We start from the raw sequence: 15,164 nt of genomic DNA on the forward strand, positions 1-15,164 counted from the left end.
TTTTTCTCAGGAATTTATTGAAATCAACAACACCTAATAAATAAAACAAATGTCGTGATGTGAAATATGATTTCATGATATGGCAACTATTTTTTTTTTGTTTTTATTTTGATTCATTTCGAGATTGGAATACGGAAGTGGTTGGTGTGCTAAGTTGTCTGTTGCATATTATTAGTGTAAAATGATTTGTTCCTTTTTTGAAGATTTCAAAAATGTTTAAATTATGGTGAGCAGTAAAATTCCACCGTGGTACGGGTAGATTATTAGAAACATGGCTTCTAGAGGAGATAAGGGAAATGGAAATGGCGAGGAGCAGATTGTCGAGGTAAATCGATTTGTCCTACATAGAATTGACAGTTGCAAAAGTTGTCATGATCCCAATGAAATGATGTTATTGGTGTTTACAGACACTGGCAGAGGTGTTTCGATGCTTCATTTGCATGGAAAAGCTTGTAGATGCCCACCTATGCCCCCATTGTTCGAAACTCTGCTGTTACGCTTGTGTGCGACGGTGGTTAACCGAACAAAGGTCCCAGTGCCCTCACTGTCGTGCTGCTCTCCACCTCCATGAGCTGGTTAATTGCCGATGGGTGGAAGAGGTCACGCAGCAAATAGAAACAATGCAACAGACAAACTCTGCCACCCAGAGAGAAAGCTACAGAGATAGGTGAATCCACCTAATGTTTAATGATTCTTGTCAGGTCCTTGACACACTTGTAGAAAGTTGGCTAAATTTGTGAAATTTACCTCAGTATTAACTGTGACCTAAGACTTAGCAATCTTATTTGAATTGGTATTAGACATGTATGTGATTTAAGAATTTAGTCAATGGTTATGAGGTCTATCCTATTGATGTAAATATATGAATCAAATAGTAGAATATGTTTATATAAGTGCAATAGCTAATATGCATGTATATGCAATGGCCATTATTTTAAGTTATTCAAGAAATAATTTAATAAAAAGATACTATCCTTTTGCAAACAAAAGAGTAGTGATAGATCCTCAAAAATATATCATTAATTGTCTGCTGAGCTCTTTTTATTTTCAATGGTGGAAAAAGAAATACTTTCTTAATTACTTAAGTAACATATTACAATAGTAAAGGTAATATTATCATAGGGATCAAACAGAACATAAATTATTTTAATCCAATTTATTGTAGTTCAATTAAATAATTCCAATGGTTAAAAGGTTAGACAGTTTAATTTAACTTGAGAGTTGAAGGGTTTCAGTCAATCTTTTTTTGTGTTCTATGATATAAATGCAATGCATATTTTATTACATATATAAATAAAAAAAAATGTCAGTATAGTAATTTACTTTTTAATATACTAAGATTATGTAGTAAGAAAATAATAATGCAATAATTTAATATTTTCACTAGAAAGCATGTATTTATGTTGATTCTCTTCATTGAAAACATGTGACGAATTACGTGACGAATCACTCCATAAAAAAAACACACCCTTGATATGATATCTCATAAATTGATAACAGATGCCCTACGCATCAAGAGAAGCTAACTGTGTACTGCTGGACTTGCCGTCGCTGTATTTGCCACCAGTGTGCATTATGGGGAGGCACCCATTCTGGACACACCTTCAAGCCATTGGAGGAAGTTTACGAACAACATGTGACGCAGATCAGGGATGAAGTCTCTCAGCTGAGGCGTAGACTGATGGAACTGATAAGCCTTGTGCAGGATGTGGTGTGTATTTTGTATTGTACATGTTCATGGTTCATTTTACCAAAGTTTTTATCATAATAAATGGGGGCAGCTTAAATAAATCAGATAATAATCTGTAGCAATTTATTTAAATAGTGTTGTGTTTAAAATAAACTTTTAGTCATCCCTATCATTTAAAAAATCCCTTTCAATACAAAAAAAATATGCTGCTTTTCTGTTTTTGTTGAATTGTTTAAATTTATGGAAACTTCCCAATGTTTTTCTTTGTTTGTTTTACATATGCATATGTTATAAAGTTTCCATTCACATCTTATGTTAGTCATTCTAATCAATGTTGTTACAACAAGGATGTAGAGTGTAATTAAATACATATAATTTTTTATGCAGCAAGTCTTATAGCACCTTATAACATAGTATCCTTATGACAGTAGGTAATTCTGAATTTTCTTGTGTTTGATTTTAAGCGAGTATTATACATTTAGAAATTAAAAACTTTTTAACGGATTTTAAACGCGATTTAACAGAACAGAGACAGAGAAGAAAACAGTCTCCCCGTGACCATGCTCGCTGTAAAGTGTTCGAAACGTCGGGTTAATAATATAATGAATAAATCGCGTTTAAAATCCGTTAGAAATTTTTAAATTTCTAAATTCTGAATTTACCATATATGTAATGGTAGTAAATTGTATTTGGGATACAAAAAAAAAAAATATTTTTAAAACATAAAATTATTAATGTTCAAGGTGATTAATTAACTAATTTCATTAAAGCCAAATAAATTATTATTATTATTCTTTGTTATTTGAGTACAAATTTCATAAATACATATGTAAAAAAAATTGAGATAAACAATTTTTTGATGTTATCTAGTTTTGTTTAGCATGTCTGTGTAAACAAACACTTTTAGACAATGATATTGATAGATTTTTATAAAAATGTGTTATTGGAGTATATCTTTTAAAAATTACGATGATATCATCAACTTTAACTTATTTTTAACAATATTTATAACTAGCTGCGCCCCGCAGATTCACCCGCGTAAGTCCGTATCCCGTAGGAATATCGGGATAAAAAGTTGCCAATGTGTTATTCCAGTTGTTCAGCTATCTACGTACCAAATTTCATTGCAATCGGTTCAGTAGTTTTTGCGTGAAAGAGCAACAAACGCACACACATCCTTACAAACTTTCGCATTTATAATGTTAGTAGGATAGTAGGATTGATCGTTTGATGACGCTGTGACGATCATTTGTCAACCCATGTGCAGGAACGAAATGTAGAATCAGTGCGGGCGGCTAAGGACGAACGCGTCCGTGAGATCCGCAATGCAGTGGAGCTGATGATATCGCGCCTGGACTCGGCGCTCAAAGCGAAGCTCCTCACTCTCATGGGCCAGAAGAATAGCCTCACCCAAGAAACCGAGCAGTTAGAGCATCTTCTGCAGGAGGTAGAACATCAGTTACACGCAAGCACACGGTGAGTTTACATTTCTTTTTATTACATTTAAATTTGTGTTTGTGTGAAATAATTTTTGTTTTCATTTCTTTTACAGGTCAGAATTGATTGCGAAAAGTGGTGAACTATCGAAAATGATCCATCAAGTTCGCAAGAAACCTATGGCTAGCTTTGTTACTGCTCCGGTACCTGCTGATTTTCATAGGTAAAATTGATTGAATTAATATGTTCATATATTTTACAACATGTTTTGTTAATTTACTCTAAACGGAAGAGTTGCACTAACTCTTCTGTTTTTGTTACCTGCAAAAGAAAAATGTTTTTCTCAAAAACGTTTATTGAACGAAAAAATTTATCACATGGTCACAATAAAAGTTCCACCTAGTGAAATTCACGTTTATCATTAATCTCATAGTCGGCAAAAAGGCTGGCCTCTTGGTTATAAGCTCTACCACCGCCTATGAGTATTTGCAGAGGTCTTACATTAATAATGGATTACCGACTTTTATAGGTGTGGGGTAAAAAAAGGATTGATGAGGGGAATAACGGACTGACTATTTCACTTCGGTCTTCTGTGGGGATGTGGTAATTTCCCCGGTGAGAGCTGGTCCAATTGGTGTCAAAGCATGCTCGACTCCTACATTAAATGTTACTGCTCTTATGAACATAATCGTATGAACACAATTCGACACATATAATAAGCGAAACGTTGGTGTGTGTGCGCAGCGAGATAGTGCCGAGCTACGACAGCAGCACGTTCCCGCTGAGCAAGTTCACGCAGCTGCAGCACGCGGCGGCGCCCGTGTACTCGGCGCCGCTGCACGTGCACGGCCTGTGCTGGCGCCTCAAGGTGTACCCCGACGGCAACGGCGTCGTGCGCGGCAACTACCTCTCCGTCTTCCTCGAGCTCAGCGCCGGCCTGCCCGAGACCTCCAAGTGCGTGCCGCCCGTGTTTCTAGCTCGCCTCGCCTCTAGTGCTGGAGCTGGTGGTCTACGCGACGCCCCCGACTGCGTGCCGCCCTTGTTTCAAGTTTGCCTGGCCTCTTGTCCTGGAGCTGGTGGTCTACCCGGCGCCTCCGACTGCGTGCCGTCCTTAGTTTGACCCGCGTCGTCTCTCCGGGCCCCTGGAGGGAGGTCTGCATGAGACTTCCAAGTTTGTGCCGCCTCCAGTTCTAGGCTCACATTGCCTACACCGGCCCTTCATGTTCCTCTGAACTTACATTTTTTTTGAGTGCCTGAGCTAGGTAACTCACACTGAACACGTGATCAATTTTATGCCTTCGTGCTTCTGCATATCTGTGTACGTCACTATAAAATCTTAAATAACCTGTTTTTTTATCTAATTTAACCTATTTATAAGTTTCATTGTCATGTTTCATGATGATATATCATAAAACCTTTATTATTCTAATATTTTTAAGATTAACTAACTAACAATAATTTTCTCCATGCAGACAACAAATTATATTTAAGTTTTGTATTTATTTAATCTAAATCAACAGAAATGACACTGTACTGAAGTGATATTATAATGCAAGTATTTGATTGCAAGCATTGCTCGATTCAGTGTAGGCAAGAGGTGAGTCGAATGGATTATTTATTTAGTTGCAGTGTGGGCATGACGCTGTTAAGACATTGTGTGCGCTGACTTCGCAGGTTTATCTGTTATTTAATAGCAACTGAAATGGCTGTGTGTAAAATAATGCGGCTTGTTCAAATTTAAAAATTACAGGATGATTTAAGTACTAAAATACAAGAGCACTAAGGGCTCAGATAAGACTTATTCGTATCGTTATAATTGTTTGTGTTCACTTATTATTTTAACTAAAAAAAAAAATATGAAATCTGTATATAAAATTTGTTTTTCTGCTTGCTTTCTATTAACTTATTGTTCAGGCGATAGTGCAATAATGGATTTACCATTATTTGGCCAATTTGTAAAGCTTACCACAAAATGGTCAACAAAAACAGATATTTCAGTTGCTTTTTTGAGTTCAGCATTTCGTCTTCATTCTTAGAGAAGGTCTCTAGGCTTGTAATCGATGTTTCTTTATAAATAGCTGCTGTAAATAGGGATCATCTTCAACACTTCGCCTATCATCAAGTGCCTTAGTGATTTGTTATCTCTCGCTTTGCTTTGGTCTTCTAGCGGAGTTTAGCTATGTTTAACTTGTTTTTTAACATTACATACTTTATATACTAAGTGTAATTTTAAGTGATGTTTGTATTGTTAGTGGTTGCAAAATCAAAAATTGTAAAATACGAAATGGGTTCTTATGTTATACGAAGATAAAGTGATATCTTTATCTTCGTTTGAAAACACGTTTTTTTTTTGCTTTTCCTACCCACACCAAAGATTTCACATTTGCTCTTACGAAATTATTATCCGTTATACACACCATACAAAATGTTTGACGCGTTTTGTTCATCCAAAATGTATTCTATTCCCCGGCAATAAGGCGCATTCTCGGTAGGTACGAGTACCGCGTGGAGATGCTGCACCAGGTGTCGCGCGACCCGTCCAAGAACATCGTGCGCGAGTTCGCGTCCGACTTCGAGGTGGGCGAGTGCTGGGGGTACAACCGGTTCTTTAGGCTCGACCTGCTCGCCAGCGAGGGGTACCTCAACCCGGACACGGATACGCTTATATTGAGGTGTGCATTTGTGCTTGGATTTGCTCCAATATGTAGAAAGGATCAAATGTTTTTTTTTAATATCATAGTCGGCAATGGAGCTGGTGGGTCGCCTGATGGTAAGCGTTACCACCGCCCATGAACATTTGGAGAGGCGTAAGGCCGATTGCAGACAAATTTGAAAGGGATTAGGAAAGGATTGACGGGAGGAATAAAGGAAAGGACTGCGAAGGGTAAGGAAAATGATATGGGCCTCCGTCTCCCGCATTCACCGAACGAAACACGACAGTATGCTATTTTATGTATGCTATTTTCTGTGGGGGTGTGGTACTTTCCCGGTACGAGCTGGCCCAATCCGTGCCGAAGCGTGCTCGACTACCATTACAAAATGACACGAATGACACTAATATGCTACGTATAATTTTGAGCTATTTATTTACCTAGTAGGGATTTCTCTGATGAACATGTTGATGGTAGTTAGGACGAACATGTTAAATTTAACACAAGAAATCGTTTTCATAAGCGTCATTACAATTTGCATATTCAATAGGTTGCATTTTTTTAAACATATTTAATTAATTTATGTCGTTTGTATTGTGCAATTTTGTGTCGTTTTTAGGTTCCAAGTGCGTCCGCCAACGTTTTACCAACGTTGTCGTGACCAACAGTGGTACATCAACCAGTTAATTACGATGCAGAATCAACATATACTGCAAATTAATGATCTCAAAGAGGTATATTGTTTGTTTCATTTTTATAAACGAACTGGTATGGCCTTGAATTATGTGAATACATGCTTAATTTGTAAGAAGGTTGTGATTGTTCATCAGAAATAAAAATCATATTTCATTACTGAATGTAGTTATGTATGTTAGGTATGTTAAACGAGTCATGGGCGGTAGTTTACTGATTAATTATTTGATGGAGATTAACCACCTGGTCTAGTAGCGCAGTTACACAAAAAGGTATACTGCTAGGGTTGCTGTTTTTCTTATTTTTACGAAATCAAATCAAACTAAACGTATGCGTGAGAGAAAGGGAAGCCAGACACTGGCACCGTAACGCGTTACGTAACGAAACGCTATAGCCTCCCATGTGAATTTATTACTAAAAAAAAATTACGAAATTTGTAAGAATGTAGGTACTGATATGGGTTAGCAACTACTTTAAGCAAAAACACCTGATCGATTCTTTGGGTGAGATAAATCATAGTTTGGTTGGCTGCTATCGAGTCGGGTAGCGCCGCGGGGTGGGGCCAGGGTGGGGTGTTCGTACTCACCGCGTTGTTGTGCCCGCGCAGCGCCTCAGCCTGGAGATGTCGCGCAACTCGATGGCGGCGACGCGCGCGTCCAGCGGCTCCGTGGGCTCGCAGGACGCGGAGCCGCCCGCCGACAGCAGCGACCCGCCGCCGCCCTGGAAGTTCACCTCGCTGCACGCCGTCGCGCCCAGGCTCACCAGCCCAGGTCAGCGCTCATTCATGACATTATTCCTGTAACATTATTATATAAATAAATATATTTATTTTTGAACTTATTTTATTGGCAGGGGTGTTAAACAACTCGCTGTTCGAAGAGACGTGCGCGAGCGGCGCGTGCCGCAACATGGGCGCCGGCGCGGGCGCAGCCGCCGCCGCCGCCGACGCGTGCTTCGGCGACTACGCGCACCTCGCCCGCCGCGCTAACCAGCACGCGCTCGACGCCTACAACCTGCCTTCTACCTCCAGGTGACGCACTTTATTGAGCTAATTGTAGAATGATTTAAACGTGTAAAAGTCTACATCTCTCTTTCTCTCCGTCGTGGCCTACTACGTTTCGAATTTTGCTGGTTGTGCTTCAAAACTTTTGTATGATTACAGAATATTAAGTTCTATGCCATGTATAAAAAGCGCGTACAGTAATATTATGTTGAGCAGTATCAAATTTTTACTATGCCCATTACATAACAATATTGTCATTTTTCCATTCCGTTCTGTTTCCCGCATGCGATTAGTACATCAAATACATCCAAACATTAAATATCTGTTCCAGATCAGCGAGCTCGATACGGTCGTGCGCGGAGGGCGCGGCGGGCGCGCACTGCGCGCTGGGCGGCGCGCACGCGCACGCGCACGCGCACGCGGCGCGACTGCGGCGCGAGCGGCCCGAGCGCGCCGAGCGGGCGGAGCGCGCCGAGCGCCCGGAGCGCCCGGAGCGTCCCGAGCGCCCCGACCGGTTGCCGCCGCCAGATAAGGACACGCATCTCACCGGTTGGTTGTCTTCAGTTAAAGCAATATGAAAATAATCGTATAAAAGAGCATGAAATAAACTATCTTGATTTACTTAACTTTATTTTTCCTTTTATAAGTTTTCATTGTACTTAGTGATTTCTTTATATATTTTATAAGTTAGGTAAATATAAAATAATATTGTGTTATTTTTTTAGTAATACCACATGAACACTTGTCTTCTTCCAGCTGTAGCCAGCACTCCTATAACAGAAGGGCACGGCGCATGCGCAGGTGCTTTGTGCACTTCGATCTCATCGCCGGAGCTGCACAGCACGGCCAAGAACGAGTCGGGCGGTGCACTCTTGACCACTGCGACACACTCGCCGCGCAATGCGCACGCGCACTCGGAGTCCAGCAGTGACACTGGGGTGAGTGACGTCATTACACATATCGTATTTCAGTTTTAAATAAACTCATAGATTATGTTTTAATTAAATCAATAAATAAATATTATTTCTATGAATATTACTAATGTATATTGTTAGTTTTACGATAGCCTCCACAGATATTTGATCTTTTTAAGTATCGTTATTTAATTCCAGGACTTGATGTTCAGTGAACTTGACGGTTTTGTGGACGATACCAATGTGAATCACATAGAGGAAAATTCCAATGAGGAAAATGATGTTGACGAAGAAACTATGTCAGGTAATAACAAACTATGTCTACATTCATATTTCTATTTATTTATTATATGATTACAAGACTTCCATTCTGTTCTCCCTTACACCGCACCGCGATAGCGACGCGGTGATCTCTTTTAAGCTTACTGTAACTTTTTATTTAGATTTTTTTGTTAGTATATTGTGATTATTTTGTTTGATTTTTTTCTATTTATTTATTTTCGTGTCGCGTTCGCGGGTGCGGTCGTTTTCAATGTGTATAAATATTGTTTTAACGCATTATGCACACCGAGAAAAAAAATTACACCAAATAATTATCCCTATCACTATGACCTAACCCACTATCAGCTTCCATCCACTTCCCAATCCTACACGCAGCGTGTTCCCACAGACGGCTCGTCGGCGAGCAGGTGCTCGTGGTGTGCGCTGGCGGAGTGCCCCGCATCCCCATCCCCGTCGCCATCCCCGTCCCCGTCCCTATCCCCGTCGCCGTCCCCATCCCCATCCCCATCCCCGTCGCCGTCCCCATCCCCATCCCCATCCCCGACGCACTCCCCGCCCTCGCTGTGCTCGGACGAGCCGCCGCGCCGCCGCCGCCGCTCGTTCCGCCGACCGCACGCCGCACGCGACACGCCCTATATACGGCATCAGTAGATAAATACTGTTCAGTCAGAACATAAAACATAAAGTATAAAAAATAAAACTCAAAATACAATTTAATAAAACCAAAAAAAAGTTAAATATGCTGTATATCCATACAATGAAAACCCACTTAGATTAGATTTTTTAATATGTTAACAGTAGTTAAAATACATGAAAAAATTTTACAGTAGTACTTTTGTGATAGCAATTTTTGATCGATTCTGATGGAAGTACTCTGTGTGAAAAATTTTATTAAAAAAGCTTACTGTGGATATTTAACTGATTAAAAACTGTTATATTTTTTCTAGGAAAAATATTACAAGGCAAAATACTAAGGAATACTGACTTTAAACGTGAATAGGCACAAACCTGCTATATATAATATTATTGCTATACCTATGCAATTTAATTTCATTAATTACTTTCGTGGTTCATAACCAGAGCAGGTATAAGTTGCGAAACAACAGTATTTAGTTAAACTCATAAATTTTAAAGAAATAACGCACAAATTTCATTTAGACGCCATAAAAAATAACCTTTATACAAATTATTTTATGAGTAATTTGGATATACATATAAGCATACACATCATAACCGTTGGTAACTTAAAAAGATTAAAGATATCTCAAATTATAGCTTTTAAATGTGTTCTCTTTATAATGATCTCTCTCTTTTATTATAAGATATTTTATGTTTTCTATTTTAGCAAAAATTACAAATATTAATTCATTCATTTATTTTATTTTCATTTCTTTCATAAGTTGTAGTGTTGCTTTTAATAGTAAATTTACTCTATTTTGTTGAAACTTTTGTGATTGTAATACTGCTATTTTTATAATAAATACTATAACATCTTTTAAAATTAATAGTTGCTTTATTTAAAAAATGCTTTTTTGCCTTAACATAAAAGGTAATGTATTTATTTCTATTCTTGTATAATAAATAGATATTTATTCCACATTGTCTACATTTGCGTGTTATTGAATTATAGCACACCAGCAAAACATTTTTATACAAATACAATATGTATTGAACTAAACGAACTAGTGTTGGCAACATGTTCAGCTATTAATATCGAATTCTTGCATCAGGCGAGAACGACATAGAGGGCGCCATGGGTGCGATGGGCGGTATGGGCGGTATGGGCGGCATGGGCGGGAGCAGCAACGAAGCGGACATCTTGTCGCGGCTGCTGTGCGCGGTGCACGGGCGCGGCGTGACGCCGGCCGGCAGCGACGGGCCCGCGCCAGCGCACGCGCACGCGGCTCACTCCGCGCCGCGCAACGACGACCCGCAGCTGTCCACCGCCGCGCACACGGACATGCTGCTGCTCAACTTGATGAAGATCAACGGCTTGACGCCCAAGTGCACGCGCCCGCGTCACAGTGAGTGCTCGCTATTGGTTTGCGTACAGATTCGGCAATCGTTTAGGAGGGGGGGGGGGAGTGCTAAGTGTTAGAGGTCTGATAGACTTATAACAATACAGTGGGAGTTGTTTTTTTGTCATCATCTTATGTTGAATGAAGTAAATATGTAAGTGAAAAATTAAATTTATTACGTAATATTCGTAGGGGATTTCACAGCAATTATATCATTATTATCATAAAATGATCGAATTTCGCATTCGCAGGCCCGAAGCGCAACTGGTCGTCCCGCAACGCGCCGGCGGAGGAGGCGGGCGGGCGGCGCGGCGCGTGCGCGGGCCGCTCGCGGGCGCCCCGCGCGCGCCGCCCGCACGCGCTCTCGCCCATCGCGCTCGCGCCGCTCGAGCCGCTCGAGCCGGGACAGCTGCCCGACGCGCACGCGCACGCGCACACCCCCGGTACTGGTGTTCCTGTTACTTTAGTAGCTTGCTAGCGATGCGCTCGCGCATGGTTGGTGGATACGTTGGTAATGAGAGCCAAGTAGGCAGCATCTGCCAAATGTAAATAATTTTTACGTGTTGCTTAATGTTTTTCTTTGGAGTGGGAAAGAATACACAAATACATTGCACTACATAAACTGTAGTTTTCGTCAAATTGCTGTCAGTCAATCATCAGTATTTTTTGATCAGCCAATAATGTGTCAAATAAGCGTTTTACCGACACGATGTTTAGTGTACGATGGTGTGTGTGTGTGAGTGTGTTAATATTTATATTTTCATACTTAGTTTCAGAAAGAGTAGTGGGAAGTCCCGCTCCGCACGATTATTGGGCGCCAGATCTCAGTGACAACGACGACGTGGAAGTCATATTGGATTATAATGTAAGTGAACTTTCTAATACTAACACGACAATTTTTACATCCATTTGAATCATAATAAATGAAAGTTCAGGTATTTATTTCAAAGTTAACTTAAAAGACTATTGATCGATTGCAGGACACGCTGTTCGACATGCTGCTCAACAGCCTGTCGCTGGAGGGCGGCGTGGCGGGCGGCGCGGGCGCGGAGGCGCCGCCTGTGGCGCCCTGGAGCCCGGCGCGCTCGCCCGCGGCGCCCGAGCCCGCGCCGCACCCCGCGCTGGCGCCGCACCCGCCGCACCCGCCGCACCCGCCCGCCGCCCGCGACTGACCGGACCTGCGCCCCGAGTACCGCCACTAACCGACACCTACCGACCCTCTATCGACCCGCTCCGATTCAAAAACCCACTTGCAGCCTGCCCACTACCTGCCCGCAATCTGCCCGCAAACTGCCCATAACTTGTAATCAACACTCAATCTGTACGCAACCAGCCTGCGACAAGACAACTAATGCACGGCAACTCAATCTTTCAAACAATACTAAAACTGGGTCACATCAATGTTTATCTTAACCCAAATAAGTGACACTCGTCCTCCGTAATAGTGTGTGTACTTTAATACCACCCTATATGTTATCAATGAAATAGTTTATCCCTCTCGGACGCTTCAACTTCCAAGATATACACACGGGATAGTTTGCGGTTGTATATTACATAATCTTTGTTTTTCACCGCTTTACGCCAATGGTCCTTTATTCTACCCGTACGCCATAGCCCATCATTCTCCCTTTCTACGCTTCAACCTTGTATAGATAAATAATAAGGAAAACTCCTCAAATATGTATTTTAATTTGTGTGTGATTGTTGCCTTTAAAAACTATGAATATTTCAATTCGTTTTTTAATTTCAAAACGGTTTCAATTTCGAAATATTTCAAAATGTTTTTGATATCTTCAATTGTTAGGCGCTGAATTGCAATTTTATCGCTGTGATGCATTTTTATTTTATTTAACTGTAACGAGGACGAATTATTGAGTTTATTAGTTACAATGAGAAAGCATGGGTAGGTGTGTCATAAAATGAAAGAGTACATGGGCAAAATATTTGTAATAGTGTTTCAGTTTTAATAGGCTCAAAATTAAGAGAATTCTCGGAATATGACTGATTTAAGAAGTTACTGGAACCTTGGTTACAAAATGCTTTATTTCTATTAAAAATGAGATAAAACATAATCTATGGAAAAATTACATTTGGGTATATGTTGTAACTGTTAAATTTGCGGTATCTTCGGGTTTGTGTAAGTTGTCACATTAAACAACGCAGTTTATTTTGTTATTAAAAAAATGTTATCGGTATATCTTTACTTACAAGAAAAGCTGACTGCTATGTAATACTCATAAACCGGTTAACTTTAGTTGTGGGTAAAATTTTCCCCGGCAATACTTGTAATATGGAAATATACTGTTAAATTGGTCATAGTAACCATTTGGAATATTCACGACATATTTGATCGAATATGATATTTTCGGTGAGACTAAGGGTGTGAGGATAATTTTAATGTTATGTTAGAAGTCAGTGAATTGTTTTGTGAAGTGTGTATAATTGATTATTTATTAAAATGCTATGCATATAATATAGGATTGGTGATTTATGTATTCTCTTCAAAAGTATTTAATGATTCCCTTTGTGTAATAGTACAAAGTAAAGTTTAATTTTATATAGAAGTGGATCTTACGAATTTTATTTATAAGGAATTCCAAAATGTTATAAAATTTTCGGACGTCTTGTTCAAAACACTATTTTTGATTATTTAATAATGCAATATTTTTATAACTTCAAATTTTAAAAGTCACGTCCATATTGAGTAATGGCTATTAAAGTTAGTGTGACTCAAAATACTTTTAACTAGAGAGAGTATAAAATATCGACTTAGCATTTTATGTTCAAAATGCTAGAAAAGCGATGAAAAAATCTCGGGAGCATTGTTTTTATAGTAACCTACAGTATTTCCAGTAATTGTAGAATCCATAAACTGGACGTGCAGTGTGCCCCGATAGCACTTACCATTGATACTGTCTCATAGATTTCAGAGCGTTATTTTGAGCGATATTTCTCATTAGCTATCTCATTAAGTTACGGTGTGGATCTGCATGTGCACGTGAAGTTATTAAAATTTATTAACGCATAATACTCGCCGTTATAGAGAGCAAGACTTGCCTGGACTCGTTGAGAATGAGTCGCCGTAGTTTTAAATTAAGCTTTTCTTACATCGGACCATATCGACATGTGTCACTTTTGTATATATGAAATGGTTAATTTTGCTTGCGGTTGGTTAATTTTTACATTCTCAGTCTCATATAAGCCGTGTTAAAATGTTAACGACCGAAAGAAACCTATACTTCCTAAGATTAATATAAATAAAGATTCCTGTATTTTCTAATATAGACTCATACCCGTATTTGTGTCTCCATATATATCTATAATATTGTAATAATTTATAGAAATATTTTGCAGTCTGCATTTTCTGAGCATGGTATTTTTATATAGTGGCATGATGTGATACCAGTGTTAAGTTGATATGGTCTGATAGGATCTTTAGTTATTCTTAGATTTTACGCAATGTGTGGTATATTTTCGGGCATTATGTATTTTACTCGAAATTCGATCTCTTTATTTTGCGAGGTGCAAGAGAATGTTTGAAGCATTTAATTAAAGTCATTAACGTTTGAATTGTGTAGATCTTATAAGTATTATTTGATATTAACTGTATTAGGTGTTATGCGATCCATCATTAAGTGAGACTGCATTTTTGTTGATCACATTTCGGCATAACTAAAATTTGAATGGATTTATACATTGAAAAAAAATCAGCAGTCGTTTATCATGCCTTGTCTCATTTGGCTAGTTATAAATGTTTAGTAATTTAGAACAATAGTAGCAGTTTGATTAGAAAATGGTTCACAGTTGATTGTAAATGTTAATGAACGTTGTAGTCGACTATAGACACATTTTGATTTTATCACCATGATGGTAATGTTTAGTACAAGGTCTCTGTTTAAATATAGTTAAAGATTCCCAGTTTATTATTTCAAAATATGTGTGGTAGATGAAATTAGTTGAATGAATAATATATAATCAATAAAGAACAGTTTGTTTTCTTTCTAATACTACATTCTATTTCGAACCTTATTGTAAATGACAATAGATGTCACCATAAAAAAATGCCAGAATATACTGGGAAAAAAAAAACAGCGGGTTAATGTTGACACGTATAAAAAATGAGTGAACGATTGGATATACAGTCGTCATGAATAATATTTCTTACGATACTTCTTTACTGACTACAATGAAACGGGGCGAAATATCAGTTTTTTTTACAATTTAGTGTTTCTTCTGATTTCACTCATACAGCAGTGTCAGAACAAACAATTGTTATCTTAAATATGATTATTTTATCATCGCTATGAAAAATTATTTTTTTTTAATTTTTATCATTATGTTTTCTTTATTATATTATTCGCTAAGTATTTCTTATATAATAAGTTTTTTTATGTAGTGTAGGGTATTTAAATGATACAACCTCTTGAAATTGATTTGAGTTATTTATTTTCATTTTTCCAAAATATACACAATGAA

At 38.7% G+C, this 15,164-nt stretch overlaps 1 protein-coding gene across 2 annotated transcripts; it reads left to right on the plus strand.

Annotated features, from left to right (window-relative positions):
• The first annotated feature begins 107 nt into the window (after positions 1 to 107).
• On the plus strand, positions 108 to 14,659 carry LOC119835013. Of its 2 annotated transcripts, XM_038359592.1 has the most exons (18): positions 108 to 325; positions 408 to 667; positions 1,501 to 1,711; positions 2,958 to 3,166; positions 3,243 to 3,350; positions 3,872 to 4,081; positions 4,713 to 4,724; positions 5,620 to 5,799; positions 6,398 to 6,512; positions 7,079 to 7,241; positions 7,324 to 7,501; positions 7,806 to 8,023; positions 8,231 to 8,412; positions 8,587 to 8,692; positions 10,401 to 10,694; positions 10,940 to 11,131; positions 11,459 to 11,553; positions 11,669 to 14,659. In XM_038359592.1, the coding sequence occupies exons 1-18, from the start codon at positions 272 to 274 to the stop codon at positions 11,858 to 11,860; spliced, it is 2,979 nt and encodes a 992-aa protein (XP_038215520.1). In that variant the 5' UTR covers positions 108 to 271; the 3' UTR covers positions 11,861 to 14,659. The 2 variants fall into 2 exon arrangements, with proteins under 2 accessions (XP_038215520.1, XP_038215521.1); XM_038359593.1 differs by lacking the exon at positions 4,713 to 4,724.
• The last annotated feature ends 505 nt before the right edge of the window (positions 14,660 to 15,164 follow it).

This window comes from Zerene cesonia, chromosome 20, assembly GCF_012273895.1.
Source record: "Zerene cesonia ecotype Mississippi chromosome 20, Zerene_cesonia_1.1, whole genome shotgun sequence".
Lineage (NCBI taxonomy): Eukaryota > Metazoa > Arthropoda > Insecta > Lepidoptera > Pieridae > Zerene > Zerene cesonia.